At 40.4% G+C, this 27,991-nt stretch overlaps 2 protein-coding genes across 2 annotated transcripts in view; one reads left to right on the top strand and one right to left on the bottom strand.

The window, feature by feature from the left end:
- Nucleotides 1-27,991, top strand: part of LIPA (lipase A, lysosomal acid type) — a 101,726-nt gene that overhangs the window by 3,966 nt on the left and 69,769 nt on the right. The gene's annotated exons all lie outside the window — the stretch shown is intronic.
- On the bottom strand, nucleotides 1,373-8,200 carry LOC124234622 (interferon-induced protein with tetratricopeptide repeats 2-like). Its single transcript, XM_046651948.1, has 2 exons — nucleotides 8,041-8,200; nucleotides 1,373-4,246 (listed from the first exon to the last, which is right to left on the bottom strand). The coding sequence occupies exons 1-2, from the start codon at nucleotides 8,043-8,045 to the stop codon at nucleotides 2,845-2,847; spliced, it is 1,407 nt and encodes a 468-aa protein (XP_046507904.1). The 5' UTR covers nucleotides 8,046-8,200; the 3' UTR covers nucleotides 1,373-2,844.

Raw genomic sequence — 27,991 nt, 5'->3', positions numbered from 1 at the left:
GCAGAGGCTGATGAATCTTTCACTGAGGACTCTGAGGCTGAGGAGTAATTAGTAGTACTTGCAACACAGACAGGAATGAGAGAAATGTTCCTCCCGCCTTCATGGGCACTGAGACACTTGAGAACATTTTTGGCAGGGATATCAGTACTCTGAAGGTGGCAGTCAAATACAGAGAATGATGAGATGTGTTGAAGCAGTTTTGAGGACAGAGGACATTGATGGGTGTGGGTGCTGGAGCAATACCAATAGCAGATGTGATTAGATGATTCTGACGGACTTGTTCATCAACACCGAGGAGACACCTACTGGGGGCTTGTTATCTACCTGGGTGAGGATATGAGGGGAGTCAAATGTCCTGCACTGGGAGGTGTGGTTAAGAGCCAGGGAATTCAAGTCATTCCAATTGATGTGGCTCATTTCTTATCCCTGATAATGAGATTTCAGGAAACATGAGCTACGCACATAATTTTCCTTATTGTTTTTCAGTCATTTCTGTTAGCTTTAAGTCTTCAATTAAATATCAAGTATAATATGTCATATATCTCTTCCCTAGCCTTTCCTCCTCTTTCCTTTCAGGGTCCTGTTCCAGCAAGGGTTTGGGTGGCATGCCATGCAATGACAAGATTACATACACCTGGTGTACCTTCTTTAGCCCTCTACAGGTGCCAGTGGTCCTCTCTCAAGGTCAGCTTACCTGCCCATCTTACCTTCCACTCAGAACACTCCTGGTTTTCCTCCCCAGGCACCAGATCCAATAATAAGTCACTCAGGCAAAGTGAGCTAAACCTTTCCCCGAGATGGACGCTTGTCCAATTCAGTCCAATGGAATGAGTTTACCTTTGCAGCTGGTGTGAATTGTGTTTTCCACCAGAGGCCTCTTGACAAACAAGAGTGACTTCAGGGCTTTGTGTCTCTTTCTATTTTGTACTTAATAGGGAAAACTCTCCAACATCCTTTAGAATGCCTCCAGGAGCGGGCATAACAGAATTGGCCACACTTCCTCATTCTCATAATGAAGGCTCAGAAGAGGACAGAGAATGTGGACACAGGATGTTAACAAGATATAACAGAGAAGGGCAGCAACCCACCCTCTGTCAGTGTGGGGACAGGGTATTTGTGTATATGAAGCTGTGTGGTGGTGGGTGTCAGGGTAAGCCTGGACTCTTAAGGCTGTAGAAAAAAATGTTTCTTTTGTTCAGTGGTCATGATAGTAGAGCAGTCTGGGTTCTGTGGAGCCAGTTCATCCCCAGGGTAATGTTTCATTTATGCGTAGCTGAGTCTGGAAGACTTAAGGTACAGCAAAATTTCAGAAAAACCAGAACACTTGTTTATGTTCCATCACGCCTAAGTTATTTATTAATCTGTGTATTTTTTCAGGAATCCATACTTTGCATATTGATGATCTCAAGTGCACACACACTATTTTTAATACAGATAATAACATGAAAACCGTGTTACAGTTAGAATTTTTAATTTAAAAACAGCTTGAATTTTATAGTATAATCCTTTAATTGCTTAATAAAATGTTAATATCTACTTAAACTAATTGAAATATAATTTGACATATAACATTCTGTAAATTTAACGTCTACAACATGTTAATTTGATGCATTTTTATATTGTAATATGATTGTCATTGTAGTGATAGCATGTCTATTACACTATGTAATTATCATTTCTTTTTTTGTGGTGGGAATAATTGAGATCTTATCTCTTAGTAAGTTTGATGATTCTAATACAACATTGTGCCTATAATCACTATAGTGTGCATTAATTAGATCTCTAGGACTTATCCACAAGTTTGCAACTTTATACCTTTAAACAACATCTCTCCCATTCCCCCACCCCCAGGCCCTGGTAACCACCATTTAAATTTAAGCTAATTCCAACAGGCAAACATTTTGCAACCCAGAGGGTGGCTGGTGATCTCATGCTGGCCCAGCTGACTCTGTTTTGCTTCACACTAACCTTGATGTTGCAGGTCATGCAGTATTTACCTAGAAAATCCCAATGACCACAAGCATACCATGAATTTTGTGGTTTCCCTGAAGATTTGAATCCTCTTTCTTTTGTTCTTCACATGCTGTATTATGATTCCAGGCAGGGCAGAGAGGAGGTAAAATTTCCCTGCGTGGCTCCTGAAACCCTGCTATTGTGGTTGCCTGGACTGCATTGCTTCTGCTAGATATGTGCCTTCTAGATTTGACCTGTTCTCTGCTCTTTTTTTCAAACTATGTTCCCACCTCAGTTAATGGGACACTTGAACCCATGTTATGTAGGAGAGTCTAGATTGAGGATTGCCTGGGGAGGAGAAGGGGGAAGGAGGCAGAAGTGAGAGAGGGGACACCAAGCCCTCTCTAAGCTTTGTTCCTCCAGCCTTTGGATGGACGCAGCACATTAGTGCCTATGCAGGGCTGAGCTGTACAGGATCTAAAACGACTCCAAGGATGGAAAAACATTGTAAAAATGGACCACATTGCTACCGGTGTGAGCAATCTGGCTGCTTTATATCAACATAGAAACATACCCCAGGCATCACCCTATGCAGGGTGACTAAGCAAATGTCCCTGTGCAAACCGCTCCCAAGAATTCCATTGGAAAATAGCCCCTTTACCAAGCCCCAGGACCTACCCCCAACCTAATGTCTGTCCCAGAACTCCATGAGCAATTCAAGTGTTAACACCTGGCCCAGTAGAATTCTCCATAACCCTGACCTAGTACGGTGGCCAGTGTCTTAGTGCATGCCTATGCCACACCAGTTGTTAAATATTTTGAATACGAACTTGGTTGAGGGGTTTCAGCTCCCTTCTAGCAGTAGCCCTGAGGGCGCCATGTCCAGGTTCCTCATTCCTCAGCTAAAGATGCTGAAGGGATGAGGCTTCCAGAGTCCAAATCCCTTTCAGAGTTTTCATCTGCTTGTCCCGTTTCTCCGTTTACCTCCTGAAGAAACGCCAAGAGATGCAAAGCCTCAGAATCGGCTCTGTTTCTAGACAGTCTGGTTTGGGCAATTTTTTCCAGCTTGTTTTTCATCTTTTCTTTCTCCTTGGACTCCTGGTTTATTTTCACACCCTCTATAAAATGGAGGATGGCCTTGTCTTCACACTTCATTTGATACAGCTGAAAGTTCCCATATCGCAGATGGAGCACTTGTTTGGCTACAGAAGTAAGCTCTTTGCTGAATTCTTTTTGAAAGTAATACTCTGCTTCCTCATACTGCCCTGCTTGTGCATAGAGGCAGGCAAGGTAGGAGCAGGCATGAGAGAGATTTCCATTGATCTCATCAGCTTTCTTTAAATGATCCACAGCTCGTCCTATTAGTTCCTGTACCTTCTCTCTTTTCCCGTACACCTCATTCTCTCCTACCTGCTGTATTTCGAGGAGTTTTGCCCTATAGCAGCACCCAATATGGTAATGCAGGTGGGCATTGTTTGGCATGCATTCTACAGCCTTTCTAAGCAGTTCTATAGCTTTGTCCAGGGCACCTTTGCTTCGATACAGCCTTGCTGCACTGCGAAGCACATCTGTTGCATGCGGGGCTTTCTCCAAAGCTTCTTCAACTAACCTCTCTCCTTCACCTTCTTCGCCCAGCTTTTGAAGTTTAAGAGCCAAGAGGACTTTAATATACTGGTTGTCAGGATTCAGCGAAATGGCTTGCCTCAGAGAGTTAACGGGATTCTGAGGCAGTGGCCAGTTATCTAGACGGTAGCTCGCAATTGCCAATCCAGGGGTGAATTCTGGGTTCTTTGGGTTCTTTTCCAGAGCCTTCTGAAAACATGCTTTTGCCCTTTCATTTTGGTTTCCTCCACACTTTAACCGTGACCACCCTTCCTCACAATCTATTTCAGGTCTTTCAATTCTATAATGGCTGGAAAACTTCTTGCACACTTGTTTCACCTTGTCTACATAAATCTGAGCTTCCAAGAGTCTGCCCATGTGATAATAGACCCAGGCATAGTTTCCCCATGTGACCAGACTTCTGATTTCTGCTTGGTCAGCATGCTCTCGCTGGATTAACTCCTCAGCTTGCCGTAAGCACTCCAGGGCTGCCTCGTTTTGGCCTCTGTGGTGTTTTATGTAGGCCGATATATTGTACATCGTGGCTTTGAATTCACTGTTCTGAAACTCAATTTGGTTACACACTCGGTCTTCAAAATTATCCAAGGACTTTTCTCCTTCTAACAAGTTCCAGGTGAAATGGCATTTTAGTTGCCTCAGGCTGCTCTCCAAGGAGTTCTTTGTGGTCTCACTGTAGGGAAAAACACAAAGATGGACATTTTGAGACATAGCGCAGATTCGGTTGGCAAGAAATGGGGAGAATGGCAAATAGGATTCTTTTCCTCCTAAAGGGCGTTTGCCCCAATCAAAAAGGAAAATTCTTTTTTTCTCTTTCTATATTTTGGCCTGTGTTAAATGCTGAGGGAAGCAGGAATGGGTGACAATAGCAGCAAAAGAGTAAGGGGGAGGGAGTGGGCAGGTCTCTGAGCCTGGGGCTGTTTTCCTGAGTAAGGCAGTTTTTGTGAGGTAGTGCTGGCCCTCCGCTTTCTGCTTACGAGGGCCTCTGCAGGGGCTGCCAAATCTGAGGGAAGTGGTTTCAGCAGAGGTTAGATTTTAGGTAATTTTTAAGTCTATTTACTTGCTTTTTGTTTCTGTTCTTCATTTTTACCTAGCATTTACTTTTGTATTTTGAAATTTTAATTGTATAATTTTCTATTCTTTTAATGTTTTGCCATCCTGATTTTAATCTCTTTTTATCCATCTGAAATTCAACTCCATTTTTTGTCTTCTATATTTTTAATTCCTTAGTTCTCCTTAATTTGTCTTTTTAAATCTTTATTACTTTCTATTTCCTGTCTAATTATTTGAGCTTGTCATATATCTTTAATTGATTCTTTTTGTTTATCCAAATTTTTCTATTAAATTGTTTTTGTCTTTTTATTATTTTGACATTCTATATTCTCATTTTTTCCTAACTTTGCCATCTTAACCATTTAAATCTTATTTTCAACCACTCTTAATTTTTACTCATTTCCCCTGCTTTTGTATTATTCTACCTCCTAACTTTTTTATTATTATTATATATGTTAGCAATGTCTTAAAATTTTATTTTGGAATAAAATATAATCAATTTTTGCTCCCCCCTCCCCCCTCTACTTCTTAGCCTGGTGATTTCTGTTCTTAGCATGTCTCATTGAATTAATCTATTAATAATTCTACATTTGTTGCTTTAATTTTCTTTTGAAATTTTATTGTTGCTCTCCTGTGGTTTGCTTTCATAATGGGGTTAGAAGTGTGGCTACAGGAGGAGGCCCACAAGACAGCTAGCATCTTTTCTTATGGAAAATGCTCTTTTTCCTTTAGTGCCCTTGCAACTCTTCTGGAAAGATTTTCCATTCTCTTTTGTGTTGATCCTCAAAAGAAACAAACAGACAAACAAATATGCAAAACCAACCAAATAGAAACAGCAAACAAATAAACAAAAAGCTCATCTTGAATAACTTTGGAGATGTGTAGGTTAAAAATCATTAATTGCCTAAAATTGTTTCTCTACATTATCTATGTATTAAAATACCTGAAATTTAGCTTTTTCTCACTTAAAAAAAGTTTTTTTTCATGGTATATATGAATTAACTCTTTTATCAGGAGCTGATATTCTAAATATTATGGATTCTGACATAGAGAACCAGTAGACATCTGGGAAGTCATGTTATGTGGCAAGGATCACTTTTGAAATACTTGTCCAAATGGAAAATTCTATTCCCCCATTTTCTTCCTGCCCCCTATCTTTCACTTTTTATAGCCCCCTTCCATCCCCTAATTTGATTGGACCAGGGCTGGGCACCCAAACTCAAGTGAAAGCTGGAAAGGAAACTGAGAGGGAGTGAGGGAGCTAAAGCCCGTTTTTACATGTTAAAAAGAGTGCTGTGCATGCTGGTGGTCTGATGGTGACCATATTCTGTAATATATCGTGCAGAGTGAGTGACCCAGATGCACACGGAGAAGACACAGAGTCTGGGTCCCTCAAGCTCTCCAGTGTTCGTTCTACTCCTCCTGGGGTTGCTATAGACCTATGCATAGGTCCTGTCAGCCATTCCAGGAACTTTAAATCAGTTCCTGCTCATATCTGTTACTTGAAACAAGTGGAGACTTAACTCCCTCGAGCAGAATAAACAAAAAACAGGAGGGAAAATGGGTAGGAGTTTCTGCTCAGGGAAGGACCCACTGTCCTTTAAAAGCCCGGGGCAGGTCTTAGCGAAGATCCAGGTTGTCTGAGCCTCTCCATGTAACATGGGGGGAGGGGGCAGGGAGCCCAAGAGAGTGCCTGCCTTGGTATCTGGCGTTGTAATGACAGCAGTCTTCCCTTGAAAAGTTCATGTCCAATCTGATCTACTTTCCTTCTCAGTGAGGTTACAGGAAGATTCCCTTAGCACATAAGCTCTTTAGCTCCTGTCTCATTTTATAAAAGTTACAAAGAGAGTGAATACAGTTGAAATGATCTCTAACATATAAAACAAAAACATATGGTTAGTTGTGCATTTGCAGGATAGAGACATTTAATATATACACTTAGATAAAATCCCTTTGAGCAGCCATTCAAAAGGCATCCAATTGCACTGTGTGGTTATGGGTTTTTATTTCCACTGGTAAATCAGAGGCTGGTCCCAGATACTTGCTTCCTGGACTCAGACTTGTCAGACTTCTACTCCTGATAGCTCTAGAAGTTCCAACTGTTTACACAACCACAATAATTTCATCCCCTGCCTCTTGTCTGGATGAAAGCCACAGTGTCACCATTTGCCAGGCTCAGATCTGATGCTGCCACCACAGTGTCTTAGAGCAGTACCAGTACCACTCAGGAGCCTGTTAGAAATGTGCCTCCTTGGATCCCAACTTAGAACTACCAAATCAGATCTGGGGTAGGGGCTTGAGCCCAGGAATCCGTCTTGTAAACTCTCCAGGTGTAAACTCTTAGGCATGCTCAAAATTGAGAACCACTGTCTTAGAGCACAGGGGCAATGCCTGGTGACAGAGCCGATAGCTAAAGAATCAAAGAAAATTACAAGAAAGACTGATAAGTCTGTATTATTATGGCAAAAATTCTAAGAGAAGATCATACTAAAATTCTAAGAAATAGGAACAAGGATTCTAAAGATTCTGAGTTACTATAGAAACAGACATCTGGAAATACCTCAAATATGTTTTTTTTTCTATCAGGCAGACATGCATATTAGCAGAAAAAATATTGTTTCTAGAAGAGAGATCAGGAAACTTATAGAAGGAGCGTACTGTGTCCCCTAGGAAGTAAGAGATGGGGCTGGTGTTGCTGGATTCTGTAAGCCCCCAAGACTGAGGCTTAGGCATCCTCACCCTCAAACTGGAGAAAACAGAAAGCTGCTTCCTACCCAATGAGCTAACACTTCCTCCCCAGGGCAATCTTATGTTGCCGAGTGTGAGAGGATTTTAGAGGCGGGGACTATTTTCTCCAAGCACTCCATTTCCAATTCATAATTCAGATGGGAGGACTTTAGCCAATCAGTAGAATTTTGGGGTAAAATATATTTCGGTTGAATGAATGAATACATTTTACCAGCCGTAAGACAAATCTGAAATGAATGAACACATTAAAAGTAATATCCACCTTAGCATGAAGTAGGGTTGCTTACCTTGAATACATTTTTAACAATATCTGCTAAAAAAGAGATCTTTTGTTAGATGAGAATCTTATTAAAAGCTCCTCACTTAATCCTTTCAAATAAGAAACAAAAGAGAGACAGTCTAAAGGAGCAACTCCCCCAGACCCCAACTTTAAATGAAGCCCCTGCCTGATTAAACATCGCTCTGTCTCTGCCCCTTTCCTTCCTGCCTCACTCCTCTCTGACCTCAGCGCTCAGCTTCCCCAGTAGGTGGTAAGGCTATAAACAAACCCTAAAGCAAAACAATTCTGGAACTTGCGTTCATTGGAGCATGGCTGTTTAGGATTCGCATTCCACATTAAGATTGATTAGACATTTTCACAGAGATTAGAGAAGGGAGAATCCTTACCTCATGATTGCCGTGAACTTCTCAGCTGTTCTGAAAGGCTGCAGTTTAGGCTACTGTGCTCTTCAGAAATCTCCTCTGCCTCAAATAATTGCCACAGAGACCTATATATGGAAGCATCACCTGATTCCTTAGCCTCATTTCCTCTGCAATTGATTTTAGGCCAGAGAAATTGAAACTGGAAAGTGAAATTGGCAGAGCTCTAAGAGAAAATGAATCTTGAGTAAGAGGCAAGACCATTTGGGGCCCCTACCCCCACTCTATGCAGTAAGTCAGAAGAACTTCCTCTTTGTGAACTATATCATGTCTTAGATCAGCTGAAGGAGGGAGCCCAACTTGGAGAAGGATACATTTACCAAGCACCCTGCCTCATTATTGCAATGTTAACCCATCCTCACCGTGCCCACCCTTATTACCAATGTGTCCTGCAGGCCACTGTAAGGAGCAGTTATGTGACCTCCACAGGGCAGGAGTTTTCATCTGTTTCATTCACTGCTGAACCTCCAGTCCCTGCAATAATACCTGGCACATGGCAGGCATTCAAAATGTAGTTGCATGAATGAATACCTGATTAGAACCATGGGCTCTGATGTCAGTCTACCTGGAGTTGAAACCAGGCTCCATTTATATGCTGTGGCACTGTGGAAATTATTAAAGTCTCTGTGTTCTAGTTTGTTCTCCTGAGAAATGGGGATAATACTGCTACCAATTCATAATGGTGTTGTGAGGACCAAATGGGTTAATACATAATATCCTTAGAATAAGGCCTGGCACATAAGTAAATGTTAGTGTTTATTATAATTAAGAACTAAAATCATTACCCAAAGAGACCAGAAGGGAAACTTTTTATGTTTGCTTTTTCCAGAGCTTTAGTTCCTCTAACATTCCACAATCCATCATGACCACTAATCTAAGCCAAACAATTCCTAACATCTCTGCACATTCTTGGCTTCCCTGAGCTCAATAACATTTTAAATCTCCATGGGTTACCCTGGTATTCAGCACTCACACATGGCAATTTGCAGCCATAGCGATTTGTTATGATAGAAGAAATGTGATTTCTTTGCTTTTTTCTTATTCATACACTTAATCACAAAGGGATTACAATGTACATAGACCCAAGGGAAAAAAGGTAATAGCACCAGGTGTCTTTGAGGTCAGGAAATTACACAGAGCATAGGTGAAACATATTCTCTGATAAAACTGAGGTTGCTAAGGTGGGCTATTCAGTCTTGGAGAAAGCATTCATTATTGTGGATTTTTCTGCTTTGGGCAGCGTGGAAGCAGAAGCTATGCTTCTTGACAATCCTCTATCCTTTTATTAGAATACACAGCTAAGCCTATCCCAGTTGGAAACCCTTACTTTTAGATCTCACTCAAGAGTTACAAGTTCTTAGTTCTATTTACAAATTCTATTATGTATTTATAGAAATGTATGTCAAATTACAAGAAATGCTGAAACATGAAACTAGGAACATTGTGGGTTTTGTTTTGTTTTTTGGAATTTGCATCCAAGAAAACTATTGTATAGAAATGTTTAAATCTTATTAATAAAGGTACTGGCTGGGAGAAGCACAGAGAAGGCACATGGTCAGTGAGTTTTGAAAGTGCCTAAAGGTACTGATTTACTCTTCAGAAATCTGTGTGGCCAGTGCCTGTGTATAATGCTACCACGATAGGGTTCTAACAGTTGTGAGAAAACACGGTATGATTGCAAAATAGAAACCGGAAAGGAAAAGCAGTTTTTCCTGGCAATATTGCTATTTTGAGAAAAATGAAACTGACTCAGTGAGAGTTCTGTTTACTCTGGTTGTTACAAATACTGATGTGTCAGTGTCCTAGAATATATGCCTAGGGCTGCCCCTGTCTCAACCTAAACTAAGACTCCGTGTTTGCTGTACCCAGAATGAGGAAAGCCAGCTTGAGGGGCTGCATCAGCTACAAAGAGGGTATAGTATACCAGCTCTCACATGGTCATCAACCACCAGCAGTACCAGCATGATCATGGAACCAGCTAGAAATGCAAATTCTCAGAATCCATCCCAGACCTAGTGAATCAGAAATGCTAGGAGTGGGACCAAGCAATTCATGGTCTGCTTAGATGTAAGGGGCAGTTGGGAAACGTAGATCCAGACTAGGAAGCCCCCCTCGCAGTAACAACTTCATACTATGGAAGCAGGAGCACTCATTTGGGTGGGCCAGAGCTGTTTCTATCACACTGTCTGCTCTGGCCCTAATATCCATAACGTACCCTTCCCAAACACAGAGCATACTCAGACCTTTCCCAAGGGAGTCAACTCAGAGTCAAGGCAATCATTGCACCAGCTCATGGTCAGAGATCTCTGGGTGATTCACTGTTCTCCTCAATGGTCTGGGTGTGACTCCTTGTGATCTGGTGATAAAAAACTAAAAGACTAGATGAGACTAGGTAATTCATGTGAACCATGTACAATGGTAGGGCGTGATAACCATAATACATTCTAATTTGAAAAACAGGAACAGGGAGTCACCTCAGAGGTCACGAGTTGGTAGCAATGATGAAATTCTGCTGGATAGGCATTCTGAAGACCCTCTATCCTGGCAATGGTGGAAGTTTCTCAGTTAGACCCTGATTCTGCTCTCTGATGGGAACTCTCTTGCGCTCGTTCTCCACATCCCCGGCTCTATCCTCTGGGAGGTTCCTTTTGACATTGACTCTCTTATTCTGACCTCTTCTGCTATGGGGTGGGGATTCTGTTTTCACCTTGTTGGTCCCAGAGACCCCTGTCCTCATGTAGAAACTTTATTGGTAATATCCCTTTGAAGAGCATTTAGGCAAAACATTAGTACACTCCAAGAATGCCTCAAATGTTTGTCAATGTTTGATTCTGAGAATAAAAAGAGTTTTAGAAGTAGATTATCATGGAAGCATTGGTAGGTAAAAGAGAAGTGAAAAAGGCCACATAATGGTACAAGGGACAACAAGGATAGTCAGAGGAAATGTTTATGTGTTCTCTACTTGTATATTAACTCCGGATTTCTTTTGAAGCTGGCAGTAGGAGCATTTGCACCTCTCTTATCAGCTGCCTCACCAGGTCTCTGGAAGCAACGCTTTTAGAGTCTTTCACAGTTTCCAACCAGACTTTGCACCTTTCTTTTTTTTCTTTTCTTTTTTTTTTGAGGAACATTAGCCCTGAGCTAACATCTGCTGCCAATCCTCTCTTTTTGCCGAGGAAGACTGGCCCTAAGCTAACATCTGTGCCCATCTTCCTCTACTTTATATGTGGGATGCCTACCACAGCATGGCTTGCCAAGCAGTGCCATGTCTGCCGGGATCCGAACCGGCAAATCGTGGGCCGCCGAAGCAGATCGTTTGAACTTAACTGCTGCGCCACCGGGCTGGCCCTGCACCTTTCTTTAGACTCCTTTTGTACTTCCTAAAGGGCTAGAGGCAGAGACACCCAAATTCATGCAAGTCCAAGCAACACAGGCTAAAATTGCATCTCAGTGTCAGGGGAGGAAGGTATCACTATGAAATAAAAACCCTGGTCCCTGCCTTTCTGGAGTTCCTAATATGATTGCAGGATTAAACTTTCACACACTAACAACAGAGAGGAAAGCCCTTCAAAACTGGAAAGCAGGGGCCGGCCCCATGGCCGAGTGGTTAAGTTCACACTCCACTTTGGCTGCCCAGGGTTTCGCTGGTTCAGATTCTGGGCGCGGACATGGCACCACTTGTTAGGCCATGCTGAGGCAGCATCCCACATGCCACAACCAGAAGGACCCACAACTAAAAAATATACAACTATGTACTGAGGGGATTTGGGGAGAAAAAGCAGGGGAAAAAAAAAAAAAGATTGGCAACAGTTGTTAGCGCAGGTCCCAATCTTTAAAGAAAAACAAGGAAACTGGAAAGCACATGGAATGGATGAAGCTATTTTTGGGAAAGGAGACGACTGAAATTGTGTGTGTTGTCAACAGAAGCACAATATTGTAGTGTGAACTATTAAACATGTATGCTTTTCATCTTGGTACACTCTCATTTATCACGTTACTTGGCACCCATTGGGAACCCAAGAAAAGTTTGTTGTACAAAAAAGTAAATTCCCTAATAGTGATGGCAAAAGAGACAGAGGAGAGTGGTCAAACGGAGGAAAGTGGTCAGAGTAAACTTCCAGGAGGCAGTTACATTTTCAAAAATCAATTTTGATGAACAAAATTATGGGTAGGTGAAAAGAGTTGGAGAACATTTTGTGTATTGTTGAGGTGGGGTGAGTGGGTGGGTGGTGGTAGAGATTAAGTCATGGGGAAGGACCTGGAAATAGACACTAGTCAATTATGTGCAGAGATTTTTAAACATTGATTAGTGTGGTCTGCACATGATAGGAACTAAATGCAGAGTGGACACCAATGAGGTGGTCACAGCATTCTGCCCTGACCGTCTTTGTTTTGAATTTATTTTGTTACTTACTTTATTTCACTATGTAATATTTGCTCTTGGAATCAAATTCAAAAAGATATACAGTTGAAAGTAAGCCTTCCTCTGATACAGACTCCCAGACAACCACTTTCCTCTTTAGAGGCTACTCCAGAGGGAATATATCCTTCCTAAATATTCTATGCATACTTGTGATATGCTTTTTCTTTTTTTCTCCCTCCTGCCCTTCCTTCCTTTGAATAAAGCATGCTGTTCACACTCTTCTGCAGTTTTATCTTTTCATTTTTAATATATCTCAGAGATAGTGTTCTATCTATATTTTTACATTTAGAACTGCTGTTTTATTTAACAATAGGTAATGCTATTCCATGTATGAAATATTAAGTTAAATTACTGAGTCCCCTAAAGATGGATATTTGAATTGTTTTCACTGTTTTGTTATTATAAACAAAGCTTCATGAACATCCATGTACATGTCTTTGTGTGCACATGCAAATACAGAGTAAATTAATAAGAGTGGAATCTCTGGGGCAAAGATTCTTGTATACTTAATTGCCAGCAACAAATTCCCTCAGCTATACAATGTACAATCTCAATAGCAATGCGCAATAGAGCCTGCTTACCCACATCCTTGTTACTACACTCTTAGAGAAAGTGTTTTCTTTATTGACCTGAGATGGTCTCCCTTGTAGTGTTGATTTGCTTTGCTCTTAATAGGAATGACATTGATAATCGTTTCATAGGTTTAAAGTCATTTTCATTTCCTGTCTGTGACTTTTGCCCATTTTTCCACTGAGTTGATTTTTCTTTTATTTAGAGGCAGATGTAGAATTGAACCCAGGCAGTCTAGCTTCACAGCTTACACTCTTAACTAGCAGTCTAAAGCTATAGGTAGCAGCTATGTAAATATAATTCACTTGTTAAACAAGTATTTGAAATACATACACGTATGAGTATGTGTCTTGGTACATATACATGTCTACAAATGTTTGTTGAACAAATAAATGAATTTACGTATTTATATCTCTGTCATTCACTTGTTAAATAGGTATTGGGGCAGGTGTCATTTTAGGCAGTAGGGATAAAGCAGTGAAGAAGACACACAGATCCTTACTCTCAGCTCACATTCCAGTGGAAGAAGACACCATTAAATGAAAATATGGGAGAATACAAGAAAATATCCTTGTGTGACACTATCCGGTCATGATTACTGCTGTCCTGATGAAATTAAAACTGAGAGTATTAGTCAGGATCCGTCTGGGTATTTGGTGGTGATGAGGGGGGAGCTAGAGTTATTTTAAGTAGGGTAGTTTGAAAAAGACTCCCTGAGGAAGAAACATTTAAGCTGCAACCTAAATGACAAGAAAAAACTAGGTCTTCAAAGATCTAGAGGTTGGCGGAACCTTTCCTGGCACAGAGAGGAGCAACTGCAAAGGCCCTGAGGCAGGAATGAACTTGGCATGTTTAAAAAAAAGAAGCTGAGGGCCAACCCCGTGGCCGAGTGGTTAAGTTTACTTGCTTGGCCGGTTTCAGGGTTTCGCCGGTTCAGGTCCTGGGCGCAGACATGGCACTGCTCATTAGGCCACATTGAGACAGCATCCCACATACCACGACTAGAAGGACCCACAACTAAAATATACAACTATGTACTTGGGGAATTTGGGGAGAAAAAGCAGAAAAAAAAAGAAGATTGGCAACAGTTGTTAGCTCAGGTGCCAATCTTAAAAAAAAAAAAGAGAAAAAAAGCTGATGCATCTGATGCAGGGGGAGGGTCATGTGAGATATGTCTCAGAATCAGCCAAGGACCAGATCACTTGGGGCCTGTCAGATGGGATAAGAAGCATGGATGTTGTTCTAAGTGACATATGAAACAATGGATAGGGGTGTGTATTATGGGAGAGTTTAAGCAGAGGAGTGACTTGATTTTATATATATTTGGACAAAATCATTCTGGCTGTATGGAGAATGGATTTTAAGAAGTCAAGTGTGGAAACTGGTAGACAGGTTAGGAAGCTATTGTCTAGGCAAGGTCCAGGCAAGGACTGATGGTGGCCAAGATTAGTGTGATAGCGGAAGAGACAGAGAGAAGTGAACAGATTTGGGGTATATTTTTTTTGTTTTTTAAAGATTTTATTTTTTCCTTTTTCTCCCCAAAGCCCCCCGGTACATAGTTGTGTATTCTTCGTTGTGGGTTCTTCTAGTTGTGGCATGTGGGACGCTGCCTCCGCGTGGTCTGATGAGCAGTGCCATGTCCGCGCCCAGGATTCGAACCAACGAAACACTGGGCCGCCTGCAGCGGAGAACGCGAACTTAACCACTCGGCCACGGGGCCAGCCCCAGACTTGGGGTATATTTTTGAAGGCTGAGTCAACAGGACTTGCTGATTATTGGATCTGGGGTATAAGGTAAAGAGAGAACTTAGGATTATAGTAAGTTTTTGGTTTGAGCAACATGATGGACATAGTAACACTTACTGAGTTGAGGAAGATAACAGGAGAAATAGGTTTATGGGAGAAGCCAGGAGTTCTGTTTTGGCATAAATTGAGATGTCCATTGGACATCCAAGTGGAGCCATTAAGGCAGTAGTTGGATAGATGAGTCTAGAGTTCAGAGGTCAACCCTGGAGTGATAAATCTGGAAGTCCTGACCATATAGGTAGCTCTGAAAGCCTTGGGTCTGAATGCCATTACCTATAGAGGGAATGTCGACGTAGAAGAGAGGGCATGCCCAAGAGAACCTTGGGGCACTGTGACTTTCAGAGATTGGATAGAAGATGAGAAGCAGCAGAGAGGGCTGAGAAGGAGTGGCCAGTGAGGAAGGAAGACAACTCCATGGTAATGCTGCCCTAAGAACTAGTGAAAAACAAGAACAAAAAAAGAGGTTTCAAAGAGGAAGTGGTAAAGTTAGTTCTTGAAAAAAGGACTAAAATGAGGACATAAAAGTGGCCACTGGATTTGGCAACATGTTGGTCATTGGTGACTTTTGTAAGAGATGTGTGTCAAGAGAGATGGCGGGAAATGCTCATTTGGAATGAGTTGAGGAGAAAACAAGAAGTGAAGAGGCAATTCTAACAAGTTTCACTGTGAAAACAGAAAGCTGGGTGGGTATAGCTTGAGATAGAAAAGGGGAGATTGTTTTGAAACTGGGTGATATTAATGAATGTTATATGCTAATGGGGGTGATTCAGTAGGGATGGAAAAACTGATGATACAAAAGAGCTGATAATAACTGGAGAGTCTTTGAGTAGGTGAAATATGATGTAAATCAAAACAAAGTTGTGATGCTTTTTAAAAATTTACAATAGGGATAATTCTTCCAAAATTATGGAAGGGGATGCAGGCTGAGGGCACATAGTTAGGCAGGGTGAAGATTTGGTAGTGACAAATGAGGATGGTTTTATAAGTTGCTTCTTAGGGAAGATATACACCAAAATGTTAGTGATGCTTTTCATTTTTATTTACTTCTTTGTGTTTCTCTCTCCTCTGCCCCTCAGTGTTTGCTTTTGACTATGCATTTCTAAAAATCAAGTAATGTATGTGTCATAAGATCATGGAATTAGTACTAGATAGTTTCCATTTTCCCCTTCAGATCCATTATTCATCCTTCTCCACCTGCCTTTGTAGACATCAGTGATCTCCACAGTCTCTGGCTTCTCAGTGGGTTTGGCCAAAAGGAAACACAACAAGAGATCAGAGAGAGGGAGCAGTATCCTCAAATATTTACTTCTGGGGCTTCCACCCTCCAGAACTTTCCTCTAAGGAAGTCCACAGTTGCTGTTAGTTGGCCCTCTGTTTACTGTTCTCTCTTTATGTCCCTGTAACTTTTCCCTTTTCTTGCTCCTTTAGGCCCAGTATGTTGTTACCACCAAGATATTACATTGGCTCTTATTGTCTCTAAACTCAACCCACCTCTTTATTCAACTTTCTTCAATTACTCAGCTTGATTTTGGCATCATTTTCCTGCTAGGAAGCTGACTTATACAGAAAAAAAGAGGAAACCTTAAAAATCAGAACTCAGGGCCTGAGGATTTACTGAGAAATGAAATTATTGCATTCTCTTTGTGACCGGGAATTGTTTTATCTTTCTGAGTTCAGATTCCTCATATCTTTTGTGAGGATTAAATGAGATAACATATAAAAAGTACCTGTAACATTGCCTGGCACATAGGAAGCATCTGAAAATCTTATTTATTAATATCATTATCATTCTGTGTAACAACAATTTACATTAGTCAAGTGGGCCTTGCACAGGAATCATCTCATTTAATGTTTACAGCAGCCCCAGGAGGCAAGTGGTAAGTATCCCCACTTACAGATGAGGAACTGAGAGAGCTAGTTTCTTACACAGTATCACACAGCAAGAACAGTGCCATATCAATTAACCAAATGTCTGTGTGACTGCACTCCCTGATCCCTTAAGTGTTAAAACACACATGATATTTTGAGATTAGTCAGAATGTAAAGAAGAATGTTATGGTTTGAATGTTTGTCTCCTCTTAAAACTCATATGTTGAAAACTAAATGCTCAAGGTGATATTATTAAAGGTGAGACCTTTGGGAGTTGCGTAGGTCATGAAAGCAGAGTCCTAATGAATGGGATTAGTGACCTTACAAAAGAAGCCCCAGAAAGCTAGCTTGACCCTTCCACAATGTGAGGGTGCAAGGAGAAGTCTGTGACCTGCAAGAGGGCCCTCACCTGATCATGCTGGTACCCTGATCTTGGATGTCCAGCCTCTAGAATTGTGAGAAATGAGTTTCTGTTATTTATAGGCTATCCAATCTGTGGTAGTTTGTCATAGCAGTCCAGATGGACTCAGACAGAAGGGATGGCCTTGAAGGAAGGGGAAGTAGAGGAAATTTATTCCCAAGGGCCATCCTGATTTCCACTTATCTTTTTTTCCCCTAAAGATTGGCACCTGTGCTAACATCTGTTGCCAATTTTTTATTTTTACTTTATTTTACTTTATTTTTCTTCTTCTTCTCCCCAAAGCCCCCTGGTACATAGTTGTGCATTTTTAGTTGTGGGTCCTTCTAGTTGTGGCATGTGGGATGCCTCCTCAGCATGGCCTAATGAGCGGTGCCATGTCTGCACCAAGGATCCAACCTGGCGAAACCCTGGGCCACCGAAGTGGAGCATGTGCACTTAACCACTCGGCCATGGGGCCGACCCCATTTCCCACTTATCTTAGAGAAGGATGTGCACAGAGATTTTGGAGCTCCTAATGCAAAGGGAGAAGTAAATCTCTCAGCAGAAATGCTGTTGGAGAATGGTGTGGTAATTGACTAATAATGTTTAGTGAGGTTGGTTTTTTGTTTCTTCTCTCAAGGATGGAAACCAGGGTGTAGGCCTAAACTTCTGACCCACCAAACTAGTCAGAGGAACTACAGGAAACGCTGGGGCCAAGATGTCAAGAGAAGATGAAAAGGCAATAGTTTGGGGCTGGATATGAATAGATGTCCCTTGGGAGAACTTTCACTGGGATGGAGTCTGCACAAAGCTAGTTCATTCAGATTGGCCCACAGTGAGCTTTTTATACATCTGAAGTTGGTCCAATAAGTGGAGTAACACCTGTGTCACTAACTCAGTTGATTTGCTTTACTGAGCTGGTTCTTAGGACAGATTCAAGAATTGGAACAATAACACAAATGCTCCCCACTCTATGTTGATGGGTACCATCTGATGCCATGAACCACCACCCTTTTGCTTTGGTCAGTGGTCAAGTTTCCTGTAGCCACAAAGGCAATAGTCAGGTTCCCTACAGAGATGGAGGGGAATCTGGAGCAGATGAGAAACATGACAAAAAGAGGCCACACTCAAATTCTTTTCACAAAAATCAAATGGCAAGCTAGAAGACAGAAAATAAATGATTACAACAAGTATGACAAGAAATATTATTTTTAATATGTAAAGGGCTCTAATAAATTATTTATCAAATAGTAATATGAACAGGCAGTTTAAAATTTACCAATATAGGGGCTGGCCTGTTGGCGCAGTGGTTAAGTTCGCACCTTCCACTTCTCGGCAGCCCAGGCTTCGCGGTTCGGATCCTGGGTGCGGACATGGCACTGTTTGGCACGCCATGCTGTGGTAGGTGTCCCACGTATCAAGTAGAGGAAGATGGGCATGGATGTTAGCTCAGGGCCAGTCTTCCTCAGCAAAAAGAGGAGGATTGGCAGTAGTTAGCTCAGGGCTAATCTTCCTCAAAAAAAAAAAAATAATAATTTACCAATATACATGTGGAAAATGGTCAGTAATAACCAAGAAATGCAAATTAAATCAACAGTATTTCAAAGCCATTTAAAACTATTCAATTACAGAATTTGTGTGTGTGTGTGTGAGGAAGATTGACCTGGGGCTAACATTTGTTGCCAATCTTCCTCTTTTTGCTTGAAGAAGATTATTGCTGAGCTAACATCTATGCCAAGCTTTCCCCTATTTTCTATGTGGGATGCCACCACAGCATTACTTGATGAGCAGTGTGTAGGTCCACACCCATGATCCGGACCTGTGAACCCCGAGCCACTGAAGTGGACTGTGTGAACTTAACCACTATGCCACCAGGCCGGACCCAGAAAAAAATTTTTAATCATAGCTGGCAAGAATATGATGAGTTGGACACTCCTATTTATACATGAGTGTTTGGAACATATTTTGATAAAGAACTTGGCCGGTATTGTGGCAAGACTAGGAGCTTTTGACATAAAAATTTGAATTTTAGGAATGTACAGAAAATGAGATATTCAATCTAAGTTTATGATGGTCTTTTGATGTCTCATCTTAGCTAGGCTAAATACAATGCCCAGTTATTGAGTCAGACGTTAATCTAGATGTTTCTGTGAACAGATTTTGTAGACATGATTAAATTCCATAATCAGTTAATTTTAAGTAAAAGAGATTATCCTAGATCATCTGGGTGGGCCTGATTCAATCAGTTGAAAGGCTTTAAGAGAACTAAGGCTTCCCTGATGAAGAAATTCTGCCTGTGGACAGCAGCTGCAGCCCACGCCCCGGAGTTCAGCTTGCCTCTCTTGATGGCTTGTCCTATGGATTTGGACTTGCCTAGCCAGCCCTCACAATCACATAGGCCACTTCCTTGCATTAAATCTCTTAGTATATATCTCCCACTGCTGCTGCTTCTCTGGTTGAACCCTCACTGATACAAAGGTTTATGAACAAAGGATGTTCATTGCAGGATTAGTTACAACTGCTTAAAATTTTAAACAAACTAGATGATAAAGAATATATTTCAAGGTACTGTAGGACTATCAGTTGAACACATGAGTCTGTTTTAGCTCGCTCCTCAAATCCTACTAAAATGACAGAGTTTATGAAGGCTTAAATCCAGAAAGAAAAGAGAATAAAGAGAACACAAAGCAACAAAATCTTCAAAACTCTGAAAGAGATGGATAAGTGGTAATTCCTTATACTAAACCTGAGAAAACTACATCTATTAGCAGTGGAGGAAATCCAAAAAACAACCCAACATATAATGGCAGAATTCCCCAAAGGCTCAGGAATTAGTGGCATGAGGTGCTGCAGAAGTGTGTGTGTGTAGGGGTGAACAGGAGCTAAGAATATGAGGATTGATTAATACTTTTAAGAAGCTATTCCTATAGATTCTGCCTCTGGTCCTTGCAACTCCCACTCCCGAATCTCGGCAGAAGACTGTAGGTTTACTCCATAAAGAGTATAAAATAGAGAGGCCTAGAGACAAGATTAAAGGCACAGTTGAAGTCTGGAGTACTAGGCTGAAATATAATGGTTAAACGAATATTTGCGTATTAAATTTTGAGACCACATCTTCTTCCCTACTCAGCTCCAAAAAATGCTACAGCCAGGCTTATTCTTTCTAGGCAAGAGATTAGAAGACAGTTATGGAGGGAATCAAGGAAGTCCAAGAGAAAAAGCCTAAAGATACTAACATCAGGGATTCCCCAATAATATGGTACAATGAGATCACCTTATAAGGAAGACCAATCATCAAGCCCCACACGTGCTCCAAACTTCAGGTCATGCTTTGGTGTTTCACTACTAATTATGAACCGGCATGAAAGTATCCCCAGACATTTTAGGAAAGACTGTCACATGGAGGACAGCAGCCAAAACAAGCAAATAGTTAAACTGACTTCAAGGGAGAAGAAGAGTTAAAACAGCAACACTATCATCAATAAATTGAGATGTTGGAGAAGACATTGCGTCATAAAATAAAAAGAAGGCTATGAAAAAAATGAACTTTTAAAGAACTTGGAAGAACTCTTGGAAATTAAAACAATAATTAAAGAAATGAAAAACTCAAAAGAAAGATTGGAAGAAAAATTAGAAAAAAATCTTTCAAATAGTTGAACAAATGGATAAAGACAGGAAACATAGGGTACATAAAATAAGAAAATTAGAGGATCAGTCTATGAAGACCAATATCTGAATGATAAGAGTTCTAGAGAGGAAAAAGAATATAAAAGGAAGAAAAGTTATTCAAGAAACTTCTAATTAAAAAAAGAGGAAAATCCAATGAAATTTCCCTGAACTGAAAGTTGTAAGTTTCCAAATGGATAAAAATAAACCTTTATCAAGTACTCATGGTAAACTTCTAGAACACTGGTGACAAAGAGAATTCTACAAGTTCTAGAGGGGAAAAAGGATTTATATAAAAAAGCAAGAATCTAAATGTTATTGGACCTCTCAACAACAACACTAAATGCTAGAGGACAATGGAGGAATGCCTTCAAAATACCATGGGAATATAATTCATAGTTTAGCTTTTGGATGGAGTATGAGGTCAGAACATCGTGCCCCACAGTCCACTGGGGAAGTGGGCATCAAGTGGAACTGAGGGGCTTGCCCAAACCAACAGGCCAGACAGCCTCCAGGTCCAGCTTCGGCCTGAGCTCCTGCTTGGTCTTCCGCATTGCACAAGTCTCTTACTCCCACTTCCAAGTCTCGCCAGGGAAGTCCAAACGTCCAGACCTACATCTCTTTACAGGGCCATCAGTGACCTGGCTGGAGACCTTGTAAGGTAAAAACTTTCCCACATAAAGTGCATATATCAAATGTTGAAATTTTTTTTTAAAGATTGGCACCTGACCTAACATCTGTTGCCAATTTTCTTCCTTTTTTTTCTTTTTTCTTCTTCTTCTCCCCAAAGCCCCCCACTACATAGTTGTATATTCTAGTTGTAGGTCCTTCTGGTTGTGCTATGTGGGATGCTTTCTCAGCATGGCCTGATGAGCGGTGCCATGTCCATGCCCAGGATCCAAACCAGCGAAACCCTGGGCCGCCAAGGTGGAGCATGTGAACTTAACCACTCGGCCTCGGGGCCGGCCCTTCAAATGTTGAAATATTTTATTTCGGGTTGGTTATATAATGGATGATATGAATTTTTTCCCCTTATACTAGCTGATGTTTTTCCAAAGCTTTTTAGTGTGCTTATAGTATTTTTATCCTGAAATGATTCTAGTTAGGTTTTTTTGTGTGTTTTTTAAAGGTCACTGAAGATTAAAAACAAAACAGAAAAGGAAAGGGTGGGTACTGGGACTGATCAAGCCCAGCTTCTCTGGAGGCTTTAGGGGCCCTCAGAAATGTGGATTCGGGTTTAGTGCCAGACTGTGGTTTTTTTGGAAAAGAATTAGCTAAACCCAACCCATCCTTTACTCAGAATCCTATGCTGAGCTCTGATAAAGAGTAGGCTTCCCTTAAAAATTATAATTAAATAACCCCATGCTCCTGACTTTTCCTTTCAAATGAAAAACAGAGAAACAAAAGTCTGTAAGAACATTTCTGTCAGGTTTTCATCCTTACACGTGGCAAAATGAAATAAATTTGCCCCTCCCCTATCCCCCAGAGCCTCCAGGGCCTGCCTTCCTCCAGTCACTGGCCACTTCCTGTTTAAGATTTCTAAAAACTCCCATTAGGGAGAGCCTATGTGAGTACAGAAGTGCTACAGAATTTTAAATGCCTGAAACAATTATTGTCTAGATGAAGGTATGTTAAATATTTAAGCAGATGCTGAAATCTAGCACTTAAAAAAAAATCTGCCTCGAGATTTTAAGAGATTAGACACAATTCAAGGGATCAATGTAAGAAAAAAACCTTTACGTCATGGTTGTAGGCTGAGCACTGCCCAGCTGTCCTGCAGTATTATGGCAAAGGCTAATTTGCTGCTTGGAAATCTGCCTGAGCCGACCGCAGATTCTGAGGACGAGAAGCACAGCGCTGTTGATGAAGGATACCTTTATGTGTCCTTGCAAATATGACATGGAAATTTATCCTGGCAAGCACAACTAACCTGCAGCCACCTGGTTTCTTGCTGGGGGAAAAGAAGACATTGGCCAGGAGAGCTTTGATCTTTCTGGTTGGGAACTCAACTGGGATGAAATGTTTTGGAGGAAGTATGTGTAAGGAAGTTCAAGGGAGAGGAAAATTTCCTAAAAGGTGGACCAGAGATATAGCAGTCAAAGAACCAGAAGTCTAAATGACCACTAGCCTTATGTGGCTTCAGGAGAATTGCTGTCACCAGGAACACCACTAGCTAACATTGACTGAGAATCTTTGCTCAGGGCTTTATAGGACTCATCTGATTTACTCCATTTGATGCCACGTGAGAGGTGGACATTTACCAGATGAATAAGAGAAGACTCAGAGAGCTTGAGCAACATGCCCAAGGAGGCAATCGAGGTCTGTCTGACTCTAGAATCTTAGTTGTTTGATTGTGGAGCTTAAGAGCAAGGATTCTCTGGATATAAACTACACAGGTTCACTTATATACTCTTGGTGGTAATGTAAATTGGTATAGTCATTATGGAAAACAGTATGGAGGTTCCTCAAAAAATTAAAAATTGAACTGCCATATGATCTAGCAATTCCACTTCGGGGTATATATCCAAAGGAATTGAAGCCAGTATCTCAAAGAGATATCTGCACACCTATGTTCACTGCAACATTATTCAGAAGGGCCAAGATATAGAAACAACCTAAGTGTCCATTGTGGATGAATGGATAAAGAAAATGTGATATATATATCACATATCATATATATATGTATACACACACACACACACACACACACACACACACACACACACTGGAATATTATTCAGCCATAAAAAAGAAGGAAATCCTGCCATTTGCAACAACATGAATGGACCTTGAGGGCATTATGCTAAGTGAGATAAGTCAGACAAACACAAATACTGTATGATATCACTTATATGTAGAATTTTAAAAAGCTGAACTTGTGAAAACAGAGAGTAGAATGGTGGTTACCAGAAGCTGGAGAGGTGGAGGAATTGGGGAGATGTGGTTTAAGGGTACACACTTGCAACTAAGTAGATAAATATATTCTGGAGACCTAATGCACAGCATTGTGATTATAGTCAACAGTATTGTATTACAAGCATCAAAGTTGCTAAGAGTTGAGGAGTTGGCTAAGAAGGTGCTCCTGGAGAGAGATTGTGAGAGACAATGTTGGCCAAGTTGAGGAGAATTAGGCTATGGTCTGTGTTTTCTTTGTGAGCTCCCATATAATAGAACCAGTCTTGCTGAGTAAACTAAGACTTGGCAAGATAGCATCTAGATTCAAGATATTTTTTGTGGAAGTACTTATCTACCATCATCATTCTAATTGACCTATTGATGATACCCAAGAGTATGTGTGTGTAGAAAGAGAGACAGAGAAAGATAGATAGGTAAATACATGTATATGTAAATAAACATATAGATATAAATACATACATACCTGTATATCTACCTATCCATTTCTCTGAGAACCTTCAGCTTAGACTCAAGCAATTCTTCCAGTAGGTTACTGGACATCTTCCCTGGGGATAGTTATAAGGCAGGAGCTGGTGAACTACGGTCTGGGGGTCAAATCCATTCCTCTGCCTGTTTTTGTATGGCCTTCAAGGTTGTTTTTTTTTTTTTTTTAATGGTTTTAAATAGTTGTAAATACACAAACACAAGAAAACATGTGACAGAGATTGTGTATGGCCTGTAAAGCCTAACAAATTTACTATCTGGCCCTTTATAGAGAAAAATTGCTGACTTCTATCATAAATGAATTCAATAAGTCTAAAATGGAACTTATCTTTTCCCACGAAACTCCTCTTCTTCTCCTAGTCCCTATATTCATGAAAAGTCCTATAATTTACCCAATTAAGCCACCTAATAAATTAGTAAAAATCTGGAGAAATGTTTTATATTTACTGCCTGCTATGACTGGATTTGCCTAGGGAAAGTTTGCCACTATTTGAATATGTTTTTCTCTGTAGGATGTCTTGTTCCCTCTGTTCCATTCTGCTTGTCAGTGAACCCCAGGACAGCCAGCACGCCTGCTCTGTGGCAGATAGCTGTCTTCACAGTTTATCTCATGTGGCTGAAAGCTGCTGTATTGCAGATGTAGCAATCGTTTCCCTGTAGGAATTAACTCCTTTCTGAATTCTCTCTGAAAGTATCATCTTGCTTTTTCATGCTCTACTGTCTTCATTTATGTATGGGCCAGGTGTTGGCAGGCAGCAGAAATATTCTTACTGGACTCAATAGCTGCCTTTGAAGAATTTATATCACTATGGAAAACAGTATGGCAGTTCTTCAAAAAATTAAAAACCAAGCTGCCATATGATCTAGGAATCCCACATCTGGGTATACATCTGAAGGAAAGAATATCACTATGTTGAAAAGATATCTGCACCCCCATGTTCATTGCAGCATTACTTATAATAGCCAAGACATGGAAACAACCTAAGTGTCCATTGATAGATGAATGGTAAAGAAAATGTGGTATCTATACAATGGAATATTATTTGGCTGTAAAAAAAGAAATGCTGCCATATGTGACAACATGGATGGACCTTGAGGGCATTATGCTAAGTGGAATAAGTCAGACAGAAAAATACTAATGCTGTGTGATCTCACTAATGTGTTGAATCTAAAAAAACCCCAAACTCATAGAAAAAGAGATCAGATTTGTGGTTGCCAGAGGCAGGGGTGCAGGGGACTTGGGTGAAGGTGGTCGTAAGTGCAAATTTCCAGTTATAAGATAAACACGTACTAGGGATGTAACGTACAACACGAGGCCCACTTCTGTATGATGTATTTGAAAATTGCTAAGAGAATAGCTCCTAAAACTTCTCATCACTGCTGAAAAAAAATTTTGTTTATAACTATATGAGGTGAGGTGATGGATGTTAACTAAACTTATTATGGTAATCATTTCACAATATACATGTATGTCAAGTCATTATGCTGTAGACCTTAAACTTAAGCAGTGTTGTATGTCAATGATATCTCAATAAAACTGGAAGAAAAAAAATAAAGACACTTTATTGAAAAAAAAAGAATTTATAGCATACTTTTGAGTCCATATGATTTCTTCATTTTAGTTTGATTAATATGCTTTTGCATTTTGAATTTGTTTGGCTTTTTCCCCAGAGTAGTTTCAGATCTGGTGAAGCAGGTAGGCTATTTTTGGTGAGAATTCAGAAAAGTTTATGAGTAATTCAGAGCTTTTTGCAGATTTCCTGTTCTGTGCTAAAATTTACCCACACTATAAAGTATATCTGTTAGTATGGGGTTTGCCTCAAAGCCTCTATTAATGACCTCTCTACTCTGCTTCTTTATGCTTCTTCTGAAGTTTCAAGAACAAAAGATTTAAAGTATTGTTCATCAGGATTCAGCTCAAAGACCTTTCTCAGAAAATGGAGGGATTTCTCCATCGGTTGATTTCTGTCATTTTCCGTGGTCTGGCTAGAAGCCCTCGTCTGCAAGTCAGGGTCATGGCAGGACCTTAGCTCTACAAATGCATTTGGAAATCTGAAATCCTTCCTAAAGTTGGGAGCCTTCTTTATGCCCATCTTGCTTGTTTTCTACCACCTGCCACTCACATAGAAAGGTAACACCCAGATGTTTCTCTGACATTCTCCCGCAACCTCACAGCTGCTCACGACCTCCACACACTCTTCACCCATCCTTTTCTAGAGAATAGCCCCTTTTAACTAAATTCATTGGAGATTAAACTCTCAGTAAGCTAAGAGGAAGGGAAGAAGGTGGGGGGTATCATAGAAAAGGGCAGAGAGAATGGTGGGAGAGCCAGGTCTCTGTTCATCCTTAAAGCACTAGAGCCTCAAATGGACACCGCACCAAACAGAACCTCATGACCAGGACACCTTAGAACACTTCTCATCTCTCTTTTTTGGGCTACTCTATATCTATTAAGGTAGTCAAAAATGGCAGTTATTCTTCTGGGGGCATACAATTTTCTTGATACCAGTTGATCTTTCACACAAGCAATTCTCTCAAGTATATCTGATATGAGCTGCAGTAAAGCAGCTCCTATAAATCTCTCCTATTCTGTGTGTTTCCATTGTATACATACATTCTTTTACAATGTATTTTATTTATTATAATATACTTATTATTTAGAACATATTTACATATTATTTTGAATTATATAATATATAAAAATAATATTTTATATATAGTATAAATATTTCTATGTAAATATAAATATTATAGCAATATTTAAATATAGAATAAATATATTTATGTCAGTATATATTTTATATATATATATTTTTTTTTTTTAAAGATTGGCACCTGAGCTAACAACTGTTGCCAATCTTCTTCTTTCTTTTCTTCCCAAAGCACCCCAGTACACAGCCGTATATTCTTGTGAGTGCTTCTGGTTGCACTATGTGAGATGATGCCTCAGCATGGCTTGATGGGTGGTGCCACATCCGTGCCCAGGATCCGAACTGACGAAACCCCGGGCCACCCACCGAAGTGGAGTGCACGAACTTAACCACTCAGCCATGGGTCTGGCCCCTTTATCAGTATATTATACAGTATTTATATATTATAATTATATATTTTCTATATAATATATAAAAGTAATATATCTCATCATATATTACATAATACTCTATTTTATATTCTATATAATTTGTATGAGTGCATATATCAGTAATATATATTCTGTGTGCTTCTGTTATTTTTTTTTAACCTAAACTTAACACTTTATATTTTTCAGAATTCAATTATATTTTATGAGATTTCTTGCTTTTCCAAAGCATAAAGAACTATTTGGAGCCTGTCTTTATAATTTTATTTTTTTGGTTAATATTCCAAACTAACACAATATTAATTGTCAAGTCCTCCAGCTCTGAAGTAAAATAGGGCAACTTTCTAGCTGTGTGGCCTTGGGAAAGTTACTTAACCTCTCTGCCTCTGCTTCCTATCACATACAATTGTTGAAAGGATAATTTATCATTAGATAAACCCAGAAAAACCCCAAGGATGGTGCCTGGCAAATTACAAGCTGTTAATAAATGTTATTTCCATTAGGTTATTGCATCATCATCCTGTGGGCCCTCCTCCCCAACCCCCCGATGGAAGCAGAGAGAGCTTTGTCTCATAGGGGTTGTTTTCAGGCCTTCTGGGTACAGTGACTCCAATCCCAGCTCTTCTTGTTTTGGACTTTAGCTTTTGGAGTCAGTCCAGCAGTGGCCTCTCTTGTTTGTCAAAAGTCTTATGTAAGGAGAGCACTAG

Source organism: Equus quagga, chromosome 2 (assembly GCF_021613505.1).
Source record: "Equus quagga isolate Etosha38 chromosome 2, UCLA_HA_Equagga_1.0, whole genome shotgun sequence".
Taxonomy (NCBI): domain Eukaryota; kingdom Metazoa; phylum Chordata; class Mammalia; order Perissodactyla; family Equidae; genus Equus; species Equus quagga.
This window is presented reverse-complemented; position numbering and strand designations above follow the sequence as displayed.